This window comes from Beta vulgaris, chromosome 1 (genome assembly GCF_026745355.1).
Source record: "Beta vulgaris subsp. vulgaris cultivar EL10 chromosome 1, EL10.2, whole genome shotgun sequence".
Classification (NCBI taxonomy): Eukaryota; Viridiplantae; Streptophyta; class Magnoliopsida; order Caryophyllales; family Amaranthaceae; genus Beta; species Beta vulgaris.
Genome location: NC_079202.1, coordinates 43,107,174 through 43,129,102, shown reverse-complemented (window position 1 = coordinate 43,129,102; position 21,929 = coordinate 43,107,174). Strand labels below are relative to the sequence as shown.

Sequence of the window (21,929 nt, the reverse complement as noted above, 5' to 3'; positions counted from 1 at the left end):
TGCCAGTTTAAGAGTATGAGCAAAATTTTCAGATATCAAGACCATTTTACAAAAATCATAACTATATAACATACAGGTCATAACCACATTTAATACTCTCGATACAAGATCATAAAATTTAAAACACATATTATTAGTTTTAAAATTTAGATAGAATTATCTCATGAGTTCTTAAAGTCTAACATTAACTATAATAATTGAAATTGATAATAATATGTCAAAAGTATTTCATACCAATTCAAAAGTATTGAACAATTTTTTTTTTCTTTTTATGTAAGTAAATAATCATGAATTCAACCATTGATTTCCTATAACTGACCACTCATACTTTAGAAAACCTGTATATGGGAATAGAAAATTAAAATTTACTTTTTCAAACTCATATGTATGTTTCATTTTTTACATTCTTAATTTTTATATTATCATTTTTATAGATTAACGGGTTAAATACTTCCATATGATTTTAGGAGAGATAATATAAAATCTTAAATTTATTTTTAAAAAAACTTTCGTGCAAGTGGCATAAGTCTAAAATCGATTTTAAAATGTATTCTTAATACACGATATTATTATAAAAACTTTAAATCACGAGCTAATATTCAAACTATAATTTTACGAGACCATCCTAAAATATTAAATTTATAAAACAAAAAACTTCTTGTGCATGTTGATGTGTTTTTTTGTTTCATAACGTATTTATCAATTTATATATCACAATTATAAGATTTTCAAATTGTAAAATGCTGTAACAAATATCGTGATATATAATTTTACATTTTATAATCTTTCAACTTTAAATACTTGGATTCTAATAATTATGAATTAGATAAATTGGAATAAAAACACTACTTAATTAACAAAATGCGACACATAGATTATGCACGGGACCAAATCATAGCTATATAAAACCTCCCGTGCATTTTGCACGGGTTAAAAACTAGTCGTATTATAAAGTGAAGCAACCATGTCAAAGTACGTACAAATCATATTATGGCCTATTTCACTCACTCATGTTTTCTAAAAATGAAAGATTTGGAATTATAACGTCCAAAGTAGGAGTAATTAATTCACTACAGCTATAGGTTTAACTGTAATAACACTTTTAATGATAGAAAAATATCGATGAAGGATCACCTTCCATAGGTTGCATCACCAAATCACCAACTCCTTTACGATTGATAACATAAGGAACGAAAGTGGATATCATATCATTGATATAAGATTTCAGTTTATATATGATGGATAACATATCAAAGATTTAAGGCATCATATTAGAACATAATTTAACATGAAAATGGATATAAATTGCAGAACATATTACATAATACATCCGAAAGTTCAATACTACAGATATGAATGAAACAAAGTACATTCAATCTTCCCGGCAAAAAAACCAAAAGTACATTCCATCTACTAAGCGAAAATAAACAACATAACAATTAACCCAAAGCATATAGCTATCAACATCTTCTCCCTCCCCCACCATGGCATCCAGTCTATGTTGGAGTTGGTGTTTTTCATTTCACAATTCAACTCTCGTTTCATTCAATTTAACTACCCTTGCTTCCAATTCTTCGTTCAAATCCATGAGCTGTTGAATAACAACATCTCTGTTCTTCAATAGTTCATCCATCAATGGAGTCTTTAGCTCATCTTCCTAGAGGAAGAAGCCACATTCATCATCCTTAGAAAAACATAAATTGTTCTAAGTTTGAGTAAAAAGGAAGAAAGTAACAACTTACAAATTGAATAGAAATTATAAAGGTAGATTATTACCGGCCAAGAAGAACAACTGAAAAATTTTCTGCCCGCGTTTGTTCGGCCGTTAGCGGTTCGAATTCTGGCTTGCCGGCGGTGGTAACATATCAGAACGTTCCTTCTCCGACCACCGGAAAATGCGCTAGAGGAGGACTCTTGCATGGTGTTCCCACAAAATTTTCTTTCTTTTTCAAAATACTTGGGGGGTGGGATTTCAGATAAGTAAATGGGGTTTTTCACATTTATTATAACGGTTTTTTCACCAAGTACCCCCGAGTTTTCAAAAAATTCACCTGGTACCCTCCAAGTTTTCAAAATTCACCTGGTACCCCTCAGTTTTGTGTAAATACACCCAAATACCCTTAAACTTAACGGACGTTAGTGTTCCGTTAGGCCAAATTTACAACTTTGCCATTAATTTTGTGGCGCCATAATGGTAACCTCTTGTCAGACATCTTTAGTTCACTTCCAAAAAATTCGTCCCCTCATCTTCCACTCCTCTGTTTTGGTTCATCCATGGAACCCTAAAACTGGGGATATTTCTCAAAATTTCACATCAATTTGGTGCGCATTAGGAAGCTATCTGGGTCAGATATTTGTGAAGTTAAAGAATCTGATCAGAAGATTGAAGAAAAGTGCGATTTTGTGGAATTGCGAAGAACTTGAAAAATTGCAAAGCGACGGTTTTTAAGTGCGAAAAGGTAAAATTTTTCTTCATTTTCTTCAGCCTAAATATATTTGAAGTTAAATCACTTCATGTATAATTTCTGCATGTTTTAGTAAGTTGGTGATTTTTGTGTTTTGTTTCTTTCAAGTTAAATCAGTTGCATGTATAATTGCGCTTGTACTTAGGTTTTCTCTTACTTTCTTTTTGATTTTGATCTTATGTGCTTATTAGGATGGCTGGTGTGTGTTATTGGTGCATTTTGGTAGTCATGATTTTGATGTTTAGGGTAGAAGACACTGATTTGTGTCATTTTAATGGATTGTTTGAGGATTTTCTGGAGGAATCAGTAAAGCAGAATGTGTACTTGCCTAAATTATTAGGGTGTTAGTTGAGAATCCTAGGACTAAGAAGAAAATGGAGTTGAGGACTGACTCTGACTTGATGAAAGTCTGGGTGTGGGCTTAGCATGGATACCATTGAGGTATGGGTAGAGGAGACTGCAGACCCTTGCCATGTATTTAGGTCTGTTCTTGCAAAGAAAGATAATGAGGAAAGGGAGAAGCTTGAGAACATAAGGAGAGTACAAGAGATATTAAGGAGGGAAGAGAGCAAGAGGAGGAGGAAAGGAGGAGACAAGAAGAAGAAGGAAGAGCAGAGGAGGTTGGAAGAGGAGAATGAATATGCTACTGGATATGTGTTGCTATTGAGGTTCCTGTGCTGTCTGTTGATCTAGATGTTGTTGAGTACATGAGAGTATACTCAACACAGATGCTGATGAAATGGTCCCTGGTTTTCACAACCTGAAACCTGAGCATGGAACCCAAGAGAACCCCAGCCCAAGTGAGGCACAACCCAAAACAACAACACCCACAAAGGATTCACAGCCACTGAAACACAGCCCACTAATGATTCACAGCCCACTGAAACTACTAAAACAAATGATGATCAGCCCAAAACAACTCACACACAAAGAGAACCCCAAGAAAAAAAACCATTGCCACCCCCAAGAAAAAGAAACTGACCCCAAGGCCCAAGAAGGCTGGCCCTAAACAACCCACCCCCTCTCAGCCCACTGAGACACAACCCACCCCCTCACCCACTGAGCACAACCCACACCCTCTCAACCCACTCCTCTCACCCACTAAAACACCCACACCCTCTCAACCCACCCCTCCCAGCCACTGAAACTCAGCCCACTCCTCTCACCCAAGAAACACAACCCACACCCTCAACCCACCCCTCCAGCCACCCAAACCATCCCCTGAGCCCACTGAAACACAGCCCACCCAAACCTTTGCATCTGAGCCCAGTGAAACACAACCCACCCAATCACCACCTATTTCACAACACACCCAATTTGAGCATACCCCAACTGACCAGGGTTCTGTGGTGAAAGGAAAGGTAAAGAAGGTTAGGCCCTCAGGTTTTAGAGTGCCTAAAACCACATCTAAGAGGGAGGGCACCTATGTCCCTAAGCCTAAAGGAACTGGGAGGGAAGGCACTGGAAGGAGAAAAAAGAAGATGGTCTTTGTTGATGATGATATAGATGATGAATCAGTAAGTGATGATGAAGACTTCGCTGAGGAGGATGAATCAGAAGATGATGATGTCTTTGGGGATTTCATTGTGGATGAGGATGAGGACTCATTTGCATATGATGATGTTTCTGAGAAGGCTTTTGAGGATTTCTTAGATGGTAGCTCAACTATGGACAGGTTGTATAGGAATGGTAAGATATGGAATGAAGAACCATTTGGGTCCATTAAACTAGAGCCCTGGTTGATCTTCCCAACCAGAGAAGTGTTTTTGGAGGTTCTGAGGGATTTTTGCATCCAAGAAGGCTTTGGTCTTCTTGTTTTGAAAGCTGATAATAAGAGGTTTACAGCTGCTTGCGTAATGGAAGCATGTGAATGGAGGTTACATGCTTCCAGATTAACTGATAAAATCAGTTGGGCCATTAAGACCATTAAGGGGGAACATACCACTTGTGGGAGGTTAGAGGAGAACCCCATGGTCTCTTCTGCTTGGTTGTGCAAAGAAGCTGTTGGATGTCATTAAAACTACCCCTGATATACCTGTTGAGTCTTTGCAAAGGGTAGTTCAGGAGAAGTTTAGGGTGACAGTTAAGAAGAGGTTGTTTTACAAGGTAAAAACAATAGCTAAGGAGGAGATCTATGGAGGGTTTGCTGAGGCTTATAGCTTACTCCCCACATATGCTGAGATGATTAAGTCAACAAACCCAGGGTCATATGCCCTTATATCATGGACAGGCAACACAGGTGAGGTAGCTCCAACTTTCAAGGCCTGTTTTTTTTCATTTGCAGCACAAGTGAGGGGCTTTTTAAGGGGATGTAGGCCTTTGATAGGCATTGATGGAGCACACTTGAGTGGCTATTATAAGGGGATTCTGTTGTCTGCTCTAGGTGTAGATGGTAATAATGAAATCTTTTTGATTGCATATGGGATTGTTGATACTGAGAGCACAGAATCATGGGAGTACTTTTTTAGGAACTTAAGGTTGTGCTTTGAAAAAGAAGGTTGCAACAAGGAAAATTGGTGCTTCATTAGTGATAGGATGAGAGGGGTTGATGTTGATGTGCATGGGGTGTTTCCCAAGGCTACTAGGAGGGTCTGCTGCCAGCACTTATATATGAATTGCAAGAACATGGGCTAGAGTGGATCAGCCTTCCACAAACTATTCTGGATTGCAGCAAATGCCTACAACATATATGTGTTCAACAAAGCAATGGGGAAGATATTGGCTCATGATAAAGATGTTGCTGCCTATCTAGATAACACCACAGAGCAATGGTCTAGGCATATGTTTGACACAACAATCAGTTGTGATCACAACACCACAAACTTTGTGGAAAGTTTCAATGCCTGCACAAAAGCTCACAGAGATCTACCTGTGCTCAACCTACTTCAAGGTATACAATTGCAAATTTTATTTTTTTTTTCAATTTTCCTTTGATTTGTACTATTATTGCTCTAACAATTTGCTTCACTTTTTTCAGCTATAAGAGTGTGGTCAATGAAGAGGATTGGTGCAAGGTTTGACAAGGCTATTGACATGGAGCCTGGGCAATCACTGATTATGCTACAAAGGTGCTGGAAAGTAGGAGTGGGGATTCTAGATTCTGCCATGCAACATCATGTGGAGGAGGGGAGTTTGAAGTGACAGATGGTAATGTCACTTTCCCAATCAACTTGGCTAGGTTAAGTTGTGGGTGTGGCAAGTGGCAAGGATGTGGTATCCCTTGCAAGGATGCATTGAGAGTTATGTACAATGAGAGAGTTGACCCTGTGGCCTATGTCTCTGATTATTACAAGGGGGCAGCTTACAAGGCAACTTATGCTGAGCATATCCACCCCATGCCTGATCAATCTCAATGGCCAGATTTCAACCTCCCACTGATTCATCCTCCAAACAAGAAAAGAGGTGCTGGCAGACCTCCAAAAACAGAGGAAGAGAGGTGTGAATGAAGCTAAGAAGGCCAAGAGACACAGCTCTGTGAAGTGCAATAAGTGCAAGCAGATGGGCCATAATGCAAGAACATGTGGCAAAGGAGATGCAGGGAAAAAAAGATCAAGGCCACAAGCTGAGGGTGAGGCTAGTACTTCCAAGAAGACACAGAAGAGAGCAAGGAAGGCCACCTAAGCAACATACTAACATTTGCAACTTTTGAACATAATTTTTTGGGGAATTAACTAAAAGCAGTTTTTTGTAAAGCTACATTGTTTGTTGGAAAACCAGTTTTTTGTAAAGCTACATTGATCTTTTTGGATGCAATGATAATTATGTTAAGCAAATTTTTTTGATTATTGTGCCCAAAATTACATCACTTACTTCCAAATTACAATGACAAGCAATACAACCATAAGTAAACCTAACTTAATTGTAAGCCTAACTAAGTTCCTTTGTTCTTTAAGCTTCTTTTTCAATCTCTTCAACTCTTCTTGCATATTTTCATTCTCTGACCTTCCCATGCCCTGTGCCTCATTATGGATGCCTCCATTTGCTCCACCCAACCTTTGCACCACCTAAAAGTGTCACAAACATCACACTTAAAGTACAATCGTTGTGGGTTTAAACTTGAATCAGAACTTCTAATTGCAAATTTCCTCCCACATCTACACATTCGATTTGGAACCCGAACATATGTTGACTCTTGGGTTGAGGATGATGTTTTAGAGAGAGAACTCATTTTAGAGAGATGGTAAAAAGAGAATACTACTAAAGATGTCAAGAGGGGGATCCGCAATATATAAATAAACTTAGTAAAGGCACCTAACGGCTAGTTTTTTAAAATCAGAAACTAGTCGTTGTTAACTTGCAGGTTGTATTTGGTAACATTTAGGGGTACCTGGTGAAAAATGTTTATATTTGAGGGTACCTTGTGAATGTAAGTTTGGTCTAACGGAGCTCTAACGGAAGGATGACAGTAGGGGTATTTGGGTGTATTTACACAAAACTGAGGGGTACCAGGTGAATTTTGAAAACTTGGAGGGTACCAGGTGAATTTTTTGAAAACTCGGGGGTACTTGGTGAAAAAACCGTTATTATAATGGTTATACGGGGGAGGCCTTCATTATACCATATTATAACATTAATTATAATAACATATAAGTAACTTTAATAATATCCTTCAAATCATTAAATTTGATAATAACATAACGATAATAAATAACCTAGAATTTAAACTAAAAACGTGACATCACGTTACATAAAAAAACACAAAACATATATAATAGCCGATAAAACCCGCTTCATGCATCCAAAATTTGCTGTCGGAATTTCTTTCTCATCGTCCCTATACAAGAAATTATGTTAGCCAATATTCTATATATGTATTTTATGATAGATGATAAACCACAATTACCTTAAGCACAACCTTCATCCTTGTATCCTCCATATCATTCACGGGAATGGTGGTGAAGTCAAATTTAGTTGGATCCTACATAACAACACTACCCCCGCTATGTCGATATCCGGGTGCATGGAGCCATTGCATGTTTCTCCCCCCCCCCCCCCTCCCACAGTGCCATATAGACCAAAATTGATTTCCTGTTGCTCGAATCTCTAATAATATAATTGCTTTGGGTTGATGGTCGCGAATAACGGAGAACAATTTATATATGAACCCTGGCCTAGTTATTCCCCTCGTACTCCATATTATTATTGGAGTATGTAACATTATAATCGGGGTACGAGTATGCATTTTCGGGCTTATCTTCACTAAGTTGAATGGCCTAAAGCCATTGTTTTGCCTTGCAACCCACTCTTTAATAACAATATGGAACACACTCATTCGCCCTATTACCTGGAAAACCTCCATGGAATCTTCAAATGTAGCCATGCATAAATGACATAGTACCGTGCACAAGAGTAATACTCTACCTCTATTGTACATTATGGGATAAGGGTCCATCACATTTTCGAAGCGCCATGGCACAATTATATGTTCCACGCGTTGCATGTCCAGCTGCACCATCTCCCACTTTATGAAGACCATCACAACTTTCGGAAGGGCTCCCAAATCACCAATGGAGGGTTAGTACGCGTATTTAACGTACTCATCAGGCCCAACCATATATAATGGTAACATGTGCGGAGGCCATGAACAAAAAGGAATCCTCATTAGGTGTCTTACATCTAAAGCACTTAATAAGTAAACTCGATTTTCTTCACACACTTCATATCTTGGAACATGGTAAAAGTAAACATGTTCATTAACATTCACTTCCGCATAGTCCCTAATGAAGGGGGGAGTTTGCCTAACCACAAAATCTCCACAATATTCATAAGTATAATTAGGAGGTGGAGGTAGTATAGGATATGAATTTGACATATGTTGGTTTAGGATTAAGTTTTGGTGGTTGCTGTGATGTGTTTGGGGTGTGGGTTTGCCTCCCCTCTCCCTGCCCCTCCTGTTGTCCCCCCCCCCCTCTCCCAGCCCCTCCTGCTGTCCCTCCCCCTCTCCCAGCCCCTCCTCATGTCCCTCCCCCTCTCCCTGCCCCTCCTCATGTCCCCCCCTCTCCCAGCCCCTCCTCATGTCCCTCCCCATCTCCCTACCCCTCCTCATGTCCCTCCCCCTCTCCCTGCCCCTCCTCATGTCTCTCCCCCTCTCCCTGCCCCTCACATTGCTGCCCCTGCTCATCCCCATCCCCCTGCTGCCTCTACTGTCCCTCCCCCTCATAATGCTGCCCCCTACTGATCCCCATCCCCTGCTGCTGCCCCTCCCCTCCTCCTGCTCCTGCTCACCATGCAGCCCATGACCCTGCCCCTCCTCCTCCTCATCCCCATCACCTTGCTCACCATGCCCCTCCTCATCCCCATCACCTTGCTCACCATGCCCCTCCTCATCCCCATCACCTTGCTCACCATGCCCCTCCTCCTCCTCATCCTCATCGCCATCAGCCTGCTCACCATGGCCCTTCTCCTCATCCTCGTCGCCATCAGCCTGCTCACCATGGCCCTGCCACTCATTGTCACTCCTCCTCAATCTTCCATCCACATTATCACCACAATCCCTTCCACCTCTCCTCAGCTTCTTCCGCTGATATGGGTTCAGCTTGTCCCTAGGGCCCCTTCGCCGTAACCCGTATCCTTCACCATCAGATTCCGACACCGCGGGTACATTAACACCACCCACACCACCGGGTAACTCAATACCCATTCCCCTTAAGACTATACTTGCAATCTGCACCCATATTACACAATAATACTTAAAGTTTGGTTTCTAATTTCTCCTCAATAAATAAAGTTTGGTTGTTTTCAAACTCATAAGTTAAATATAAAAAGACCATATACATAAATTTTTGGTTTTTTTGAAAGTCAAAGTCAGTAATAACACTGAAGTTAATTATAAAAACACCATATACAGACCGTTTTTTTCAAACTCAATAATAACACTTAACAACAATAAGTAACTACCTTGTAAGCCATCGACTGAGGACCTACACTGTCTCTCGCCATCAAAGGATGTCTCTCCCCATAAGCTAAATCTATGCACTATCCATCACAACACAAAGACATTATAAGCTTCAACACAATAAACTAAATACATAGTATTACCAGTTCAGTAAATTACCCCTATTCTCCCATAATCTCCATCACCAAATTGATCTTCAGATTTCACCGAATTCACAACTTTTAATGACCATGCCTTACATCTTGGAAACAAACCCCATTTGATAGGAGGTCGGTTGAGCCTATCAAGATACATAATCTGCAAATCATAAATAAATTTAGCCATGTTCAAAGGAAGTATGTACATACATTACCATATTATTAACAATATATATTACTTCTTATTATAAGAATTTATTATACTTTACTCACAGCAAGAAAGTATGTACAGCCTCCACAGCCCTTTGCATACCCATGCTTATAAAACTTCTCCGCAAAAATGTCGAGCATGTACTAGAAGCTTTTCAAGCACCAGGGACGACCAATCATAATCCTTTGCATCCATAGCAAGAGTTGCGGCAACGACAAGATCACTCTCTAGCCTTCGGCATGTCATAGGACATAAAAAATCACACAAAACCAGTATAAGAAATGCAGTCTTGAATTCATACTCTCCAGAATTATCACATACTCCCTCAACTATCTCCAACACTTTCACCATCGGAATCCCAACACCCGACCCATACTTCCTCCTAATGTTTGCTACTGCCATCTTGCTATCATCATCCCGTGCAACCTTTAGCACCCTCTTTGGACCAACCGGGGTCCCTAAAACCCAGTGCACCTGACTCCTATCCAACGGATAATCCACACCACGAGGCAACATCAACACCTTCTTCTCTGTGTCAACCAAAGTCATCAACCAATAACATAACGAACGCGGCAATCTCCTACGCTTCAACTCCAACAAACCTCCAAAACCCATTTCCATAACCCACTCAACTTTTATTGCATTAAATCCACCCACAACTTTCCCTAACGTCTCGACCCTACAATTCACATTAGGATGCGCACCTTTGCACTTTTACTAGTTGCGTTTTACAAACCTCACCCCGTGATCTCACTGCACCACCTTCACTTAGACCACTCACCCTAAACATATCTGTTGAAAATTTAAATTTCCTCCCACTATATTCGCTTCCAATCTGCAATTGCACATTTTAAAACAATTCATAATAATTCATTGCTAATAATACAAAACAAAACATACTATACAATAAGAAATCATATATATTAGACCTACAAATTATTCACCAAGTTCTTACCTCTTCAGCCACACGTTTCAACCTCTTCTTCCTCTTACTTCCTCTCAAATTCTTCGTCCTCTTTAATCCACCTCCCTACTCCAATATAAATTATATTTGTTACATTCTATTTTTAATAAATACATCCTAATCTAATAAACACTTTTACTACATTACCTGCTCCAAACATTCTGCTTCCGACTCGTACTCATCTGACAAAGTATCGTCATTCTTACGACTCATATTTATACAATTCCCACATTCATAATCAATACCAATATACTAAATCCATCTACCAATATTCATCTACCAATATTATTCATCTAAACAATATTATTCATCTACCAATATTATTCATCTATCAATATTATTCATCTAACAATATTATTCAACTAACAATATTATTCAACTACCAATATTATTCATCTACCAATATTATTCATCTACCAATATCATTCATCTACCAATATCATTCATCTACCAATATCATATTGAAACATTTTCAAAAATTATAAGCGCTGCCATATGTTTTAAGCTACAACAGTTTTTCTTCTCACTCCATTCATATGTAATTTGTCAATTAATTACAAAGAAACCCAAAAAAAGACAATAAATTACAACTACTTTTATTCAAACTCCATTGTGTCAATTAATTACACAAAACAACACTGTTTCTTCACCATTCCATCCAAACGAAGTTTCTCAAAAAATTACACTTAAATCATTACATACTCAATAAACTACAACATTTTATACGAAATTCTTAAACTACACAAAAAACATAAATTTCAACAACACCAACACTCCATTCATACGAAATTATTAAATTACACAAAAAACTAAAAAATTTAACCAACACCAACACTCCATTCATATGAAATTATTAATTTACACAAAAAACAAAAATTTCACAATAAAGTACACATAAACCCAATTTTTAAACTCATTTAAAGACAAATTGCTTACAATTGAACTAAATCCCATCTCTTTTAACGTATTTTTACACTAACCCTAAGTATTTAACTCACTTCTTTCATAAAAAAACAAAATAAAAAACAAATTCAACGAAATTTACTTCACTTCTACAATTTCCAAGATAACCGGATATACCTTAATTGCAAACAATATGATTCAGATGTTCCGTAATAGTAAATTCGCTTCAGTGATGGAGAGGGAGAAGAAGAGAAGAAGCGGGTTCTGATCCTTCTTGAACAAGCTATTGCCTTTCATCTAATTTTTACCGCTATCTAATATTTACTAACTCAACCTCCTTTTTACTTTTGCCTTGAAATTACTAAAATGCCCCTGATATGGGCAACTATCAGCCCATATCGGATATGGGCAACTATCAGCCCATATCGGATATGGGCAAATCAGTACTCTTAATTCGAGTGTGTCGATAAGAGTCCGAAACTTTGAGTTTGACATAGTTTGATTTTTCCATGACTACAAGTTAAAATCAAATACTCAAAATCACAACCATACGCACACCATCCAAGTTCCAACCCACAATAAGAGAGAGAAAAAACCCAATCCACCCAAATACACCTTCACCAGGCATGGACCATCATCGCCACCACACCCACCACCACAACCACCACCCTCATCAATCTCGGCAACACCATCCAATGGATCCACCACCACCACCATCATCATCATCATCATCATCATCCAGGTACTTCCCTCTTCGCCCTCCTCCTCCTCCCCCCTCTTTCCCCGACGATTACCCTAATTCTTTTCCACCTCAACGCCACCTTCCTCCTCCTCCTCCGCCGCCGCAACACCATCAGCACCACCACACTCTCTCTCCTCGTCTTCTTCACCATCACCAAAAACCCTTTGACGACTTCAATTTCATCAATTCTCCCCCTCACCATCACCCTCACCACGCTCACCCGCTTCGTCATATTGTCGAAGATGAACTTATTGAAAAGTTCCGATCTCCGCCTAATCGTGTTTATGATAATCATAGTATTGATGTTGATGTTGATCGTCATTCTCGCTTTCGATTGAATCAGCTTCCTGCACCACCTCCACCTCCACCACCACCTCCGCATAATTCTAGGGTTGGTCCGCCTCTTTCGCCCATTTCTCATCGTATGTCTCCCCCTCATTTTCTTCAATTTGATAGGTTTAGGCGTCAGATTGATAGTTCTCCTCCTCCTCCTCATCCTAGGTTTAGGGAGGAATTCAAGTTGGAACAGCCTCGGATGAGGTTGCATCATCATCCTGATGTTGTTGAGTATCAGTTTCATCGTGATCGGATTGATGATCGCAGGGTTTTGGGGGTTGGGGATAGATTGGAGCCTGATTTTGATCGTGATCGTCATGAGAGATATCATCCGGAGGTGGTGATGAGGAACGACTTTGAGATGGATTCTGTTGCTAGTGAATGTGTTCGAGGGTCGTTCAATGATGAGGTTGTTGTTAGAGGTGGGAGAGAGGAGGGTGTGTTGGAGGAGAATGTAAATATCAATGTCAGGCGGGGTGGTGTATCCAGAGAAGTGTCTCGTTCTCCGATTAAATTTCGGAGTGGTGGGATTGAGGTTGATGATGGCTTGAGTAATAGGGGGAGGAAGGAAGAGGTGCAAGAGTATAATAATCGCGGCACTCCTAAGAAGATTGTGCAAAAGAAGAGTGCCCTCCTAAGGCTACAGCCACCCAAACAACAACATAGTAGTAGTAGTAATAGTGGTTTTAGGAATAGGTTTGATAATGCAACTCCTAGTCCCCACAAAGGTAAAGAGTCGAATTTAGAGTCCCTAGATCGTAGGATTAGTGAAGAGAGAGTCAGAAGCCCGGTTGAGCTTGATGTGTCTTTTAAGTCGAATGCTTTAGTGGCCAAGATGGCTGCCTCTTCATCTTCTGGAGTAGATTTTAATGTGAATAGCGTCGTGAGTGATTCAGGTACTAAGATAGATGGTGAGTCTCCTGAGAATTATTCCTTGATATCTAAAAAGGAAGAGAAAGATACCAAGAATAGAGCTAGAATGTCTCCTATTCTGAGAAGACTTGGTACTCAAAACAATGTAGAGGTAGGTGGTAACCGTTCAGAGACATCTCCTGTTCGCTCCAGCAGCTTGTCTGGACGTATTGCTCGTAAGGCATCTCTAAAAGGGGAAGTATTAGGTAAGGACGAAAAGAATGCTGGATTTAGTAAGGTTTCTTCCTCTCCAGTGCGGAAGAAGAGGAGAGCCATTAGCCCTCTTCCCGGCCTATCTAGTCTAGCGCCCACAAAGGCTGACCATAGGCTTGTAAATGTGAAAAATTCAGCCAATCATCTAGCACCCACAGAGGCGGACCGTGGGCTTGTGAATGTGTGCAATTCTGCCAATCATCCATCTGATAACTCCATGCTTTCTGATTTATCTGTAAAGCAATCAGGGAAGGAGAGTGGCAATATTATTGGATCAACTGACAATGACATTTCAGGTACGGGAAAAATTGATGTCAATGGATCTTTAATTGTGGTAGGTCAACAGGAAGTTGTTGATCATTCTGTTTCTGACGCATCTGCTCCTGTGAGAATGAGGGTGAAGAAAATGTTGGAATCTCTTTCTGGTTCACTAGGATTATTGGGGCCTGGAGTTTCTCAAGATCACGAAAACACAAAAGGATATATACAAAATGATCAAAGAATCTCAAATCCAGATGAGGATGTAACAAATTCTGTGGATAAGTGTAGTTCAGGCACTCACACTGAAAAAGACGGTGTCAAGTATCAGGACATAGCTCCTGGGTTGGTAAATAATGGTTCTGTGGAAGGATCCTCAGAGTTAGTGGTGGTACATATCAAAGACAATGTGGATAGCAATGACGTTTATAGTGGAAAGGTGGATACATTAAATTCTGTAGCCGTCTTGAGTTCGGTTCCTGTTAATGTCTCAAACAAGGAAGAAAATATAGAGGAGTTAGCGTGCCCCATGGTTCATGCTGATAGACCTTGTGAAACTCTGGTCTTTTCGTCATCTGAAAATGCTACTCTCGGACTGAATTTGGATAGGATTGATGTGCCTGAGTTAAGGCATTCTGAGAACTGTGTAAATTTGGGAAGTTTCTCGATTGATGTACCCAATGACAAAAGCAGAACTTCTGCCGGTCATAATGATGATGATGTTACTACGGATTCAAAAAATATAAACATTGTTTCTGATGCCAGAGTCACAAACAACATCCAGGAGCAACAATGTCAAGGATCGGACACCATGCTAGTCAATGATGAACATACACTAGGAAGAGAAGGATCTTCAAAGAGTTGTATGTACTTTGGAGGTGTTTTGCCCTTTTCTGTTAAAGAGGGTAGCTCTCTACACAACATAAAGAGAAAAGCTGAAACTGAGCCAGAATCTTTAGATTCAAAAATATTTGAATCTGGTCATGAGAGTGCTGTGAGCATAAGCTTTTCTATTAAGGAAGTAATGCTTCCTGTAGAGAAACACAGACCTCCAGTTTCAGGGTCATCATGCATCAAATCAGATGCTTCTTGTGGAAATGAATTCCCTGTAAGTTTTTTAGAGGGTGAGAATTCCATGAACCCTATTCATGATTTAGATTCAATTGAGTATCCTTCTACTTGTAGCAAGAAAAGGAAAATTCTTCCACTGGAATCAGTTTTGAATGATGCAATAGGATCTGAGAGCTCTGATCTACCTGCATTTTCTGATGGGGGATCTGTCAAGCATTCACCACATTTAGTAGAGGGATTTGATCTATCTAAGTCTGTAATTGATACTACAGATAGGATTGGTGGATCAACTAGCAGTTTGTGTGCAGAAACAAGTACATTTGCTGACAACTCAAAGTCTGATCACTTGTGCAAGGATTCATGGTTGTCTATCGTGGAGAGTGTTCCTCGAGTTGCAGAACAGTCTTGTTTTCCAGAATCGGAGTGCAATCAGATTGTAGATGGAAATTTGATGGTGTCTGGAGCCAAGGATGAAAATGAGTTAATTGCGCTGGAATCAGCATGTAGGATGGCAACAAATGATAGAAGAGATGGCTTACAATGCTTGCCGGTTGATCACACTGGGGATGCAGATCAAGGACCTCTTTCTATGGATATGGATTGTGATGATAATATTGCTTGTAATGCTATAACATCTTCTCTGTCTGGTTCGCAGCAGTCGTGTGGTGAGTCTAGCCATGATGAAGCAACTAACATGTTTGATACACCGTCCAATGTGGGCTTTCCTGGGGTTCCCTCTCATTTTTCTCCCACCTTGGCTACATCTAATGCTAATTCGGCAATTGACTTGGTCTCAGGTGAGAAGCTGAGTACGGATAACAAAAAATCAAATCAACCTTTAGCAACACAGAGTTCGTACACCTCCAAGGCAAATTTAGCTCCTGAAAATCAGAAGAATTCCTCAAAGCTAGGTACCTCAACCTCGTTTGGCGCTCAGCCATTGACTTTGAAAAGTGTACCATTGCAATCAAAGCATTTAAATACCAGAATGTCTAATTCAAATTTTATGAGTAGACAGAGAAGGAATGTGCTAACTCGTACTGAAGCAAGTCCTTCCACCAGCCACCGCACTATCATTCACCCATCTAGCAAAACACAGACCTATCCAGCAAAACCTCGAACATGGCATCGAACAAATACCTTGTCAGCTTCAAACATACCTGTGAAGAAGCCTTCTGTGCGGACTCCTCTTCCACACAGGCCACTTTATGGGAAGCCCATGAAGGTTCAGGATACATCTTACATTCGGAAAGGTAACAGTCTTGTGAGAAATCCTGCTTCTGGTGCAGTTGCCTCAGGGTCTCGTGCTTTTGATGCAGCTGTTGATCGGTCAAAGCCAAATGAGATGGACAGGATTGGTAAGATGGTGGGCTCTGTGATGATTGAATCTGCTGATTCACCTGATGGCCTTGTGACAGGAGCGCAAATCACCCCCATCGAAATGCCAAAAACGCCTCCATTACCCTGCAGTGCTAAGACACCAGATAATGATATTGCATACTCTGGAGAATGTACATCTTCCTTATATGTAGATCAATCTGAAGAAACAGACAACGAAGAGGCACTCAAATCCGCTGATGCTCCATTGAGTTCCTTCAGAGATCCAGAAAGTGTTGTGCATACAAGGTTGGAGGATCCTGGTATAGTCAGTGATGGAGATTTGCTAGGCACAACTTCAAAGAGGATGATTTACATAAAGCGCAAATCAAATCAATTGATCGCAGCTTCAAGGACCTCTCAATCATCTGTGTCTAACATGGACAAGACATTGGCTTCTTCTTCAGATAGCAATTACTACAAGAGACGGAAAAACCAACTCATTAGAGCTTCTTCTGAAGGTAATATCCAACAAATGGTTGCTGTAAATGAAGATAGTTCTAAGTCTCTTTCTCAAAGGGCTCTTCCTGTTTACTCTGGCAGAAGTTCTACTAAACGACTATCTAATAAAGGTATATTGTCATCTGCCTTCCTATTTACCACTGAAGACTACAGTTCAATAATTGCATGTCGGTTGCAAGATGACATTTCATGTTCCTAACGATTTGTAATTGAATTGATATGATGTGTCTGGTCTTAGCAGCTATTTTTACTTTTATGCAATGCATGCCAGTACTGTATCTATACTTGATTTGAGAAGATTTAACTCCCGGTGCTTTTGCATGCTAGAAGTGTATCTACTATCTACACAACAAGGTGGCTATAATTTGCCATTACATGGAATAAGTTCCACACTAACGTAACTGTTGTATGCAGCTAAATCTTCAAAATTTTCCCTTGTATGGAAGTTGGGTGATTCCAAGTCCTGTGTTAAAGGTGTTGATGCATTGAGATCAGGGAGGCTACTGTCCCATTTGTTGCCATGGAAAAGAGCTACATATTGGAGGTTTGTCTCTGGCGTAGCTAGCTCTGTTATTATCAAACCCCTTTGCTAAAACATAAACTTCTCCTTTTGGACTTCTATTTGCTTGTGAATCTGATTGTCTGACTGAGTATTTGTGTTGCTGTTAAGTCGAAAACTGCTTTCTTCAAGAAAGAGGGGTGCTGTGTATGTAAGATCCGGTCGTGGATTTTCCTTAAGAAGATCAAAGGTCACAAGTCTTCCTGGAACTAGTCTAAAATGGTCAAAGTCCATGGAAAAGCGTTCGAAGAAGGTTGAAGAGGTTAGTCATTATGTAACATCCACAAATGAGACTTTACCAATGACTGTTCATTAACATATGGGTCTAATGATACGAGCCCTATTGTGTGTAATTGTTCATTTCTGCTCCATTTTTTTCTCACTGGCTTGTATATGAACCATTCAGGAAGCTGCTCGAGCAATTGCGGCAATGGAGTCTTTACAAAAATCTGGATCTTCAGGTGTTAGTTCGAAAGCAGAGAGCATCATACACTCTTCGCATAAACCAGTTCACGGCTTGAAGCTCAACTCAGGTAGATCAATGACAAGAAGCTTTAGTCTTGGATACTTTTTTAGTCTCTATGATTCTGCAATATGGGCTTCTCCCTTGTCCCTTGTCCCTTGTCCCTTCCCCCTTCTCCCTTCCCCCTTCCCCCTTGTCCCTTGTCCCTTGTCCCTTGTCCCTTGTCCCTTCCCCCTTCCCCCTTGATTAAGTATTAGTAATACCTCGTAAGACTCTGTTGCAAATCTCGTCATTATAATTTGACTTTGCTGATGAATATTTGTCATGCACAGGAGAGAGAATATTTCGTATTGGTGTGTTCCGATACCGTATGGATCCTTCAAGGCGGACACTTCAGAGAATTACAGGTTCTGGATTACTTTGTCTTTGTTTCTTTTGTTGTGTTTAAGTTGAAATATTATTGCGAGAAAGATATTATAAGGAGCCACAAAGTTCTGCTGGTTGGACATTTGTTTTTCTTAAGTTAGAAGTGATCATTGTGGTCTTAAGTTGGAAGTGATCATTGTGGACTCTTATGGCACATTTGGTAGGCGATACTAAATGGCAGTAATGGTAATGAATTCATATGTACTTTTCGAGGAAAATCCCCTACTTATCATGATGGTAATGGAATCTCATCCCCAAACATTTGATTTTCTTCACAAAGTTCCATTGCCATTCAAGATCACCTCAAAGATGGTAATGGAAATTTGTGAATAAAATCACAAGTTTAGGAGTAGACAAGCAGTACTATTGACATTAACATGATATTTATAAAAAAACAAATGAACTTATTTACCATTATTTGTTGCCATCTTCCAAATACCATTATTATTTAGTTAGCCTGCAATGTTAGTGTTCCTTTCCTTTATATGGCTGCCCGGAATCGCGGTCAAAATAGAGCTAATTTTCTTTTCAGGCTTGTCTTGTTTATGTTCTCCTTTTCTCCGTTTTTCTTTCAATTATCCATCTAATTTGAAGTTGTGATCAATATTTTGAAACTGACTATGAACTGTTAAATAGATGAGGAAACGTCAGACTTTACTGCTCCAAAGACGGAAAGAGATGCCAGAAAAACTTATGTGCCAAAGAGGCTACTGATTGGAAGTGATGAGTATGTTAATCCTCTCTCTCTCTCTCTGCAACTATATGCAGGATGTTTGGAATTATACTTGGTGGTATGCTATCTGATTACCCTCTGCTTTTGGATGGGTATCTTCTTCTATCGTAGGTATGTTCGGATTGGTAACGGGAACCAGCTTGTTAGAGACCCCAAAAGACGCACTCGCATCTTGGCTAGTGAAAAAGTTCGATGGAGTTTGCACACTGCTAGGATGCGATTAGCCAAAAAACGGAAGTTCTGCCAGTTTTTTACTAGATTTGGCAAATGTAACAAGGGAGAAGGAAAATGTCCATTTATTCATGATTCATCAAAAATAGCGGTCTGCACAAAATTCTTGAATGGCTTATGTGCTGATCTGAACTGCAAATTGACTCATAAGGTCTATCATGCAATGTCCTCTGGGAGATGTTATGCTGTCTGGATAAACTTTTAGGGCAACATCAGCTTAAACTTATATCCATTTTTTCTTTTATGCAGGTTATTCCTGAAAGAATGCCAGATTGTTCATTTTTTCTGCAAGGTGGTATTCTGTTTGTATGCATTTGTATAGTATCATTTCCAGTATAAATATTGTTGACAGCCTTTACTTACAGGCTTATGCTCCAATGAGAAATGTCCTTATCGGCATGTGAATGTGAATCCAAAAGCGTCTATTTGTGAGAGCTTTCTCAAAGGCTATTGTGCTGAAGGGAATGAGGTATATGTTTATATCGTTGAGTATGTAGAATCTTTATGTTCAAGTCATTAGCCACTTGCAATATACTCCCTCTTACATTGTGTTTGTCCATCTTTCAGTTTCTGGTTGCCCAAAACATTGTCCTTAATTAGTGCAGTCATTCAATTAACTTTTGCTATTCCCATTATATTAAAATATCGTTGGTTAAACTATACATGTTAGTTATGTTCCTTTATTTTGCGGAAAATCAACAAGGACAAACACAGTGTACTGTGGGAGTTATAAGATCTCATCAGTGTCTGGTCACAGTCCCCTTTCTGCATAGTTTTCTGCTTCTTTTATCCCACCTATTCCCATCTTTCAAATATAAAATTTAATCTTTTCAATCTATGAATATACTATAGAAGGAAAGTTACTGCAAAACACACTGCTTGTGCACTTTTCAATCTGTAATTGTGAAGCTTTATGTCCTTGTTTTCTTTACTTCTGCAAAAGGTGACTCCCCCCTGATGTGAATCTTTTATAAGCACACCCCCCCCCCCCCTCTTATGTGAATCTTCTATTACCACTTTCTACCAACTTCCCTTAGGTTAACTAGAGATAAGGTTGCATACTTCCATACATCTTTGCATTTGTGGACCCTGGCTCACCTCAGCAAAGGCAGGATGCACACGATCTTTTGGTGTTTTGTGTTGTCTTTTTTGTCCATGCTGTTCAAGGTCAATCACAGCAGCAGTCTAGTATAGCATCATGATTTTGTCAACCTATCATCTTCACACGATTAATAGAAAGACATCTCGAGTTGTGATTTAGGTCTTTGAATTGGCTTTCCGTTTTAATCTATCGATTTCTACAATCATTACATGTCTGTTTGCTCGTGAGCATCACATGTCAACATGCCTGATAGAAACAAGTAGAACAAATCTCTGAAACACTTGCAGTGCCGGAAGAAGCACAGTTACATCTGCCCTGAATTTGAAGCATCTGGTAGCTGCCCTCAAGGATCAAAATGCAAACTTTACCATCCTAAAAAGGGTAAGGCTAAGAAAAAGAAAGTTCTTAGAGATCGGAAGAATGCTAAGGGACGTTATTTTGGTTCTAGTCTCTCAGTTGCGGATCCTGAGACAAGACTTGTGCTCGAGAAGCATGCTGGACCCGATAAGGGCAGTTTTGTCTCTCAAGGAGAATGGGGTGATTTTATCGATCTTGATGTTAGTGATGATGAAGCGCGAGAAAATGGACAGACGAGTGAGCAAACCTTTGCCTTTGAAGATGACCCTCTTACTTCTCGGTTAGATGATCTAGATGAATTGATGAAGCCTCTTCGCCTACTGGGTAGGCTTTAGAAATATCCTAAGATTTAGCAGTCTTCAAATATAGTCATTAACAGCAGTCATGGACAGGATAAGGATTATGATGGATATGCCAGCCGTATGTACATTGATTGGCAACCCCCTTCCCACCCCTCTTCTTGGAAAGCTTTTTTCTGGGATGGGAGAAGCTCTTTAGTTTTCTCTCTATACTTCTTTATCGTGTACATCTTGTAAACTTGTAATGATAACAATTATACCGTGTTACAGATTTGATGAATCAATTGATTAGAATTACAGTAATGGTGAACGAGTAAATTAATGTCTATATTTTAGCCAACTAAAAGAAGCGTCGCCGGAACTCTAGCTTTGAAAATTAGTACTTTTGCCATGACTATTAAACAATGGTAACATTCACACATGGTGCAGAGGAAGGGTAACTTGCAGTGGGAAGCTCTTTGCCTTTTGTTAATAATTATAAAACTTATATAAACAGGATACATGTTTGTATATGGTTTTTCGTTTGTAATATTTGTACATCCGATGTACTTTTGTTTAAGGGGAAGAAGTCAAGCTAAAGGAAATTCAAAGACAGAACTTGTAAGTACATAGGGAGTCGCCTCCAATGAATAATGGTTCTCCCACACTTATAACTTCCTGAAGCCTTAGAGTTTGTCGAGTCTTACCACAAGACGCAAGAGCAAGGGCCTTAGCTTCAGCTACTTCTAGCGCCCAAAAAGCCTTCACACAACTGGTGGCCGCAAAGAGCACTTCCCTGGATGAGTTTCACGCAACAAATCCTAGCCCAATCCA

General features: G+C 39.7%; 2 protein-coding genes across 5 annotated transcripts; both read left to right on the top strand.

Annotated features, from left to right (window-relative positions):
* The first annotated feature begins 5,171 nt into the window (after nt 1-5,171).
* Nucleotides 5,172-5,911, top strand: LOC125492473 (uncharacterized). Its single transcript, XM_057392096.1, has 3 exons — nt 5,172-5,355; nt 5,443-5,533; nt 5,644-5,911. Exons 1-3 carry the CDS (start codon nt 5,172-5,174, stop codon nt 5,909-5,911), a joined length of 543 nt encoding a protein of 180 aa, XP_057248079.1.
* Nucleotides 5,912-12,079: 6,168 nt separating this feature from the next.
* On the top strand, nt 12,080-21,419 carry LOC104894407 (uncharacterized). 4 transcript variants are annotated; one of them, XM_019249118.3, is made up of 11 exons: nt 12,084-16,360; nt 16,427-17,056; nt 17,361-17,490; nt 17,617-17,767; nt 17,912-18,038; nt 18,301-18,375; nt 19,031-19,121; nt 19,239-19,509; nt 19,608-19,650; nt 19,724-19,827; nt 20,748-21,419. In XM_019249118.3, the coding sequence occupies exons 1-11, from the start codon at nt 12,202-12,204 to the stop codon at nt 21,150-21,152; spliced, it is 6,186 nt and encodes a 2,061-aa protein (XP_019104663.1). In that variant the 5' UTR covers nt 12,084-12,201; the 3' UTR covers nt 21,153-21,419. The 4 variants fall into 4 exon arrangements, with proteins under 4 accessions (XP_057249551.1, XP_019104663.1, XP_010678933.1 ...); XM_010680631.4 differs by having other exon boundaries at nt 12,085-15,772; nt 15,905-17,056; XM_057393568.1 differs by having other exon boundaries at nt 12,080-17,056; nt 20,396-20,891.
* The last annotated feature ends 510 nt before the right edge of the window (nt 21,420-21,929 follow it).

What these genes read in the sequence shown, in the direction of transcription:
- LOC125492473 (XM_057392096.1), top strand. Translation starts at nt 5,172, where the DNA reads ATGGGGAAGATATTGGCTCATGATAAAGATGTTGCTGCCTATCTAGAT. An exon ending in TGTGCTCAACCTACTTCAAG is followed by an intron (nt 5,356 to 5,442) that starts GTATACAATTGC and finishes CACTTTTTTCAG; the next exon opens with CTATAAGAGTGTGGTCAATG. An exon ending in TCACTGATTATGCTACAAAG is followed by an intron (nt 5,534 to 5,643) that starts GTGCTGGAAAGT and finishes CAACTTGGCTAG; the next exon opens with GTTAAGTTGTGGGTGTGGCA.
- LOC104894407 (XM_010680627.4), top strand. Translation starts at nt 12,202, where the DNA reads ATGGACCATCATCGCCACCACACCCACCACCACAACCACCACCCTCAT. An exon ending in TAAACGACTATCTAATAAAG is followed by an intron (nt 17,057 to 17,360) that starts GTATATTGTCAT and finishes TGTTGTATGCAG; the next exon opens with CTAAATCTTCAAAATTTTCC. An exon ending in ACTGCAAATTGACTCATAAG is followed by an intron (nt 19,510 to 19,607) that starts GTCTATCATGCA and finishes TCTTTTATGCAG; the next exon opens with GTTATTCCTGAAAGAATGCC.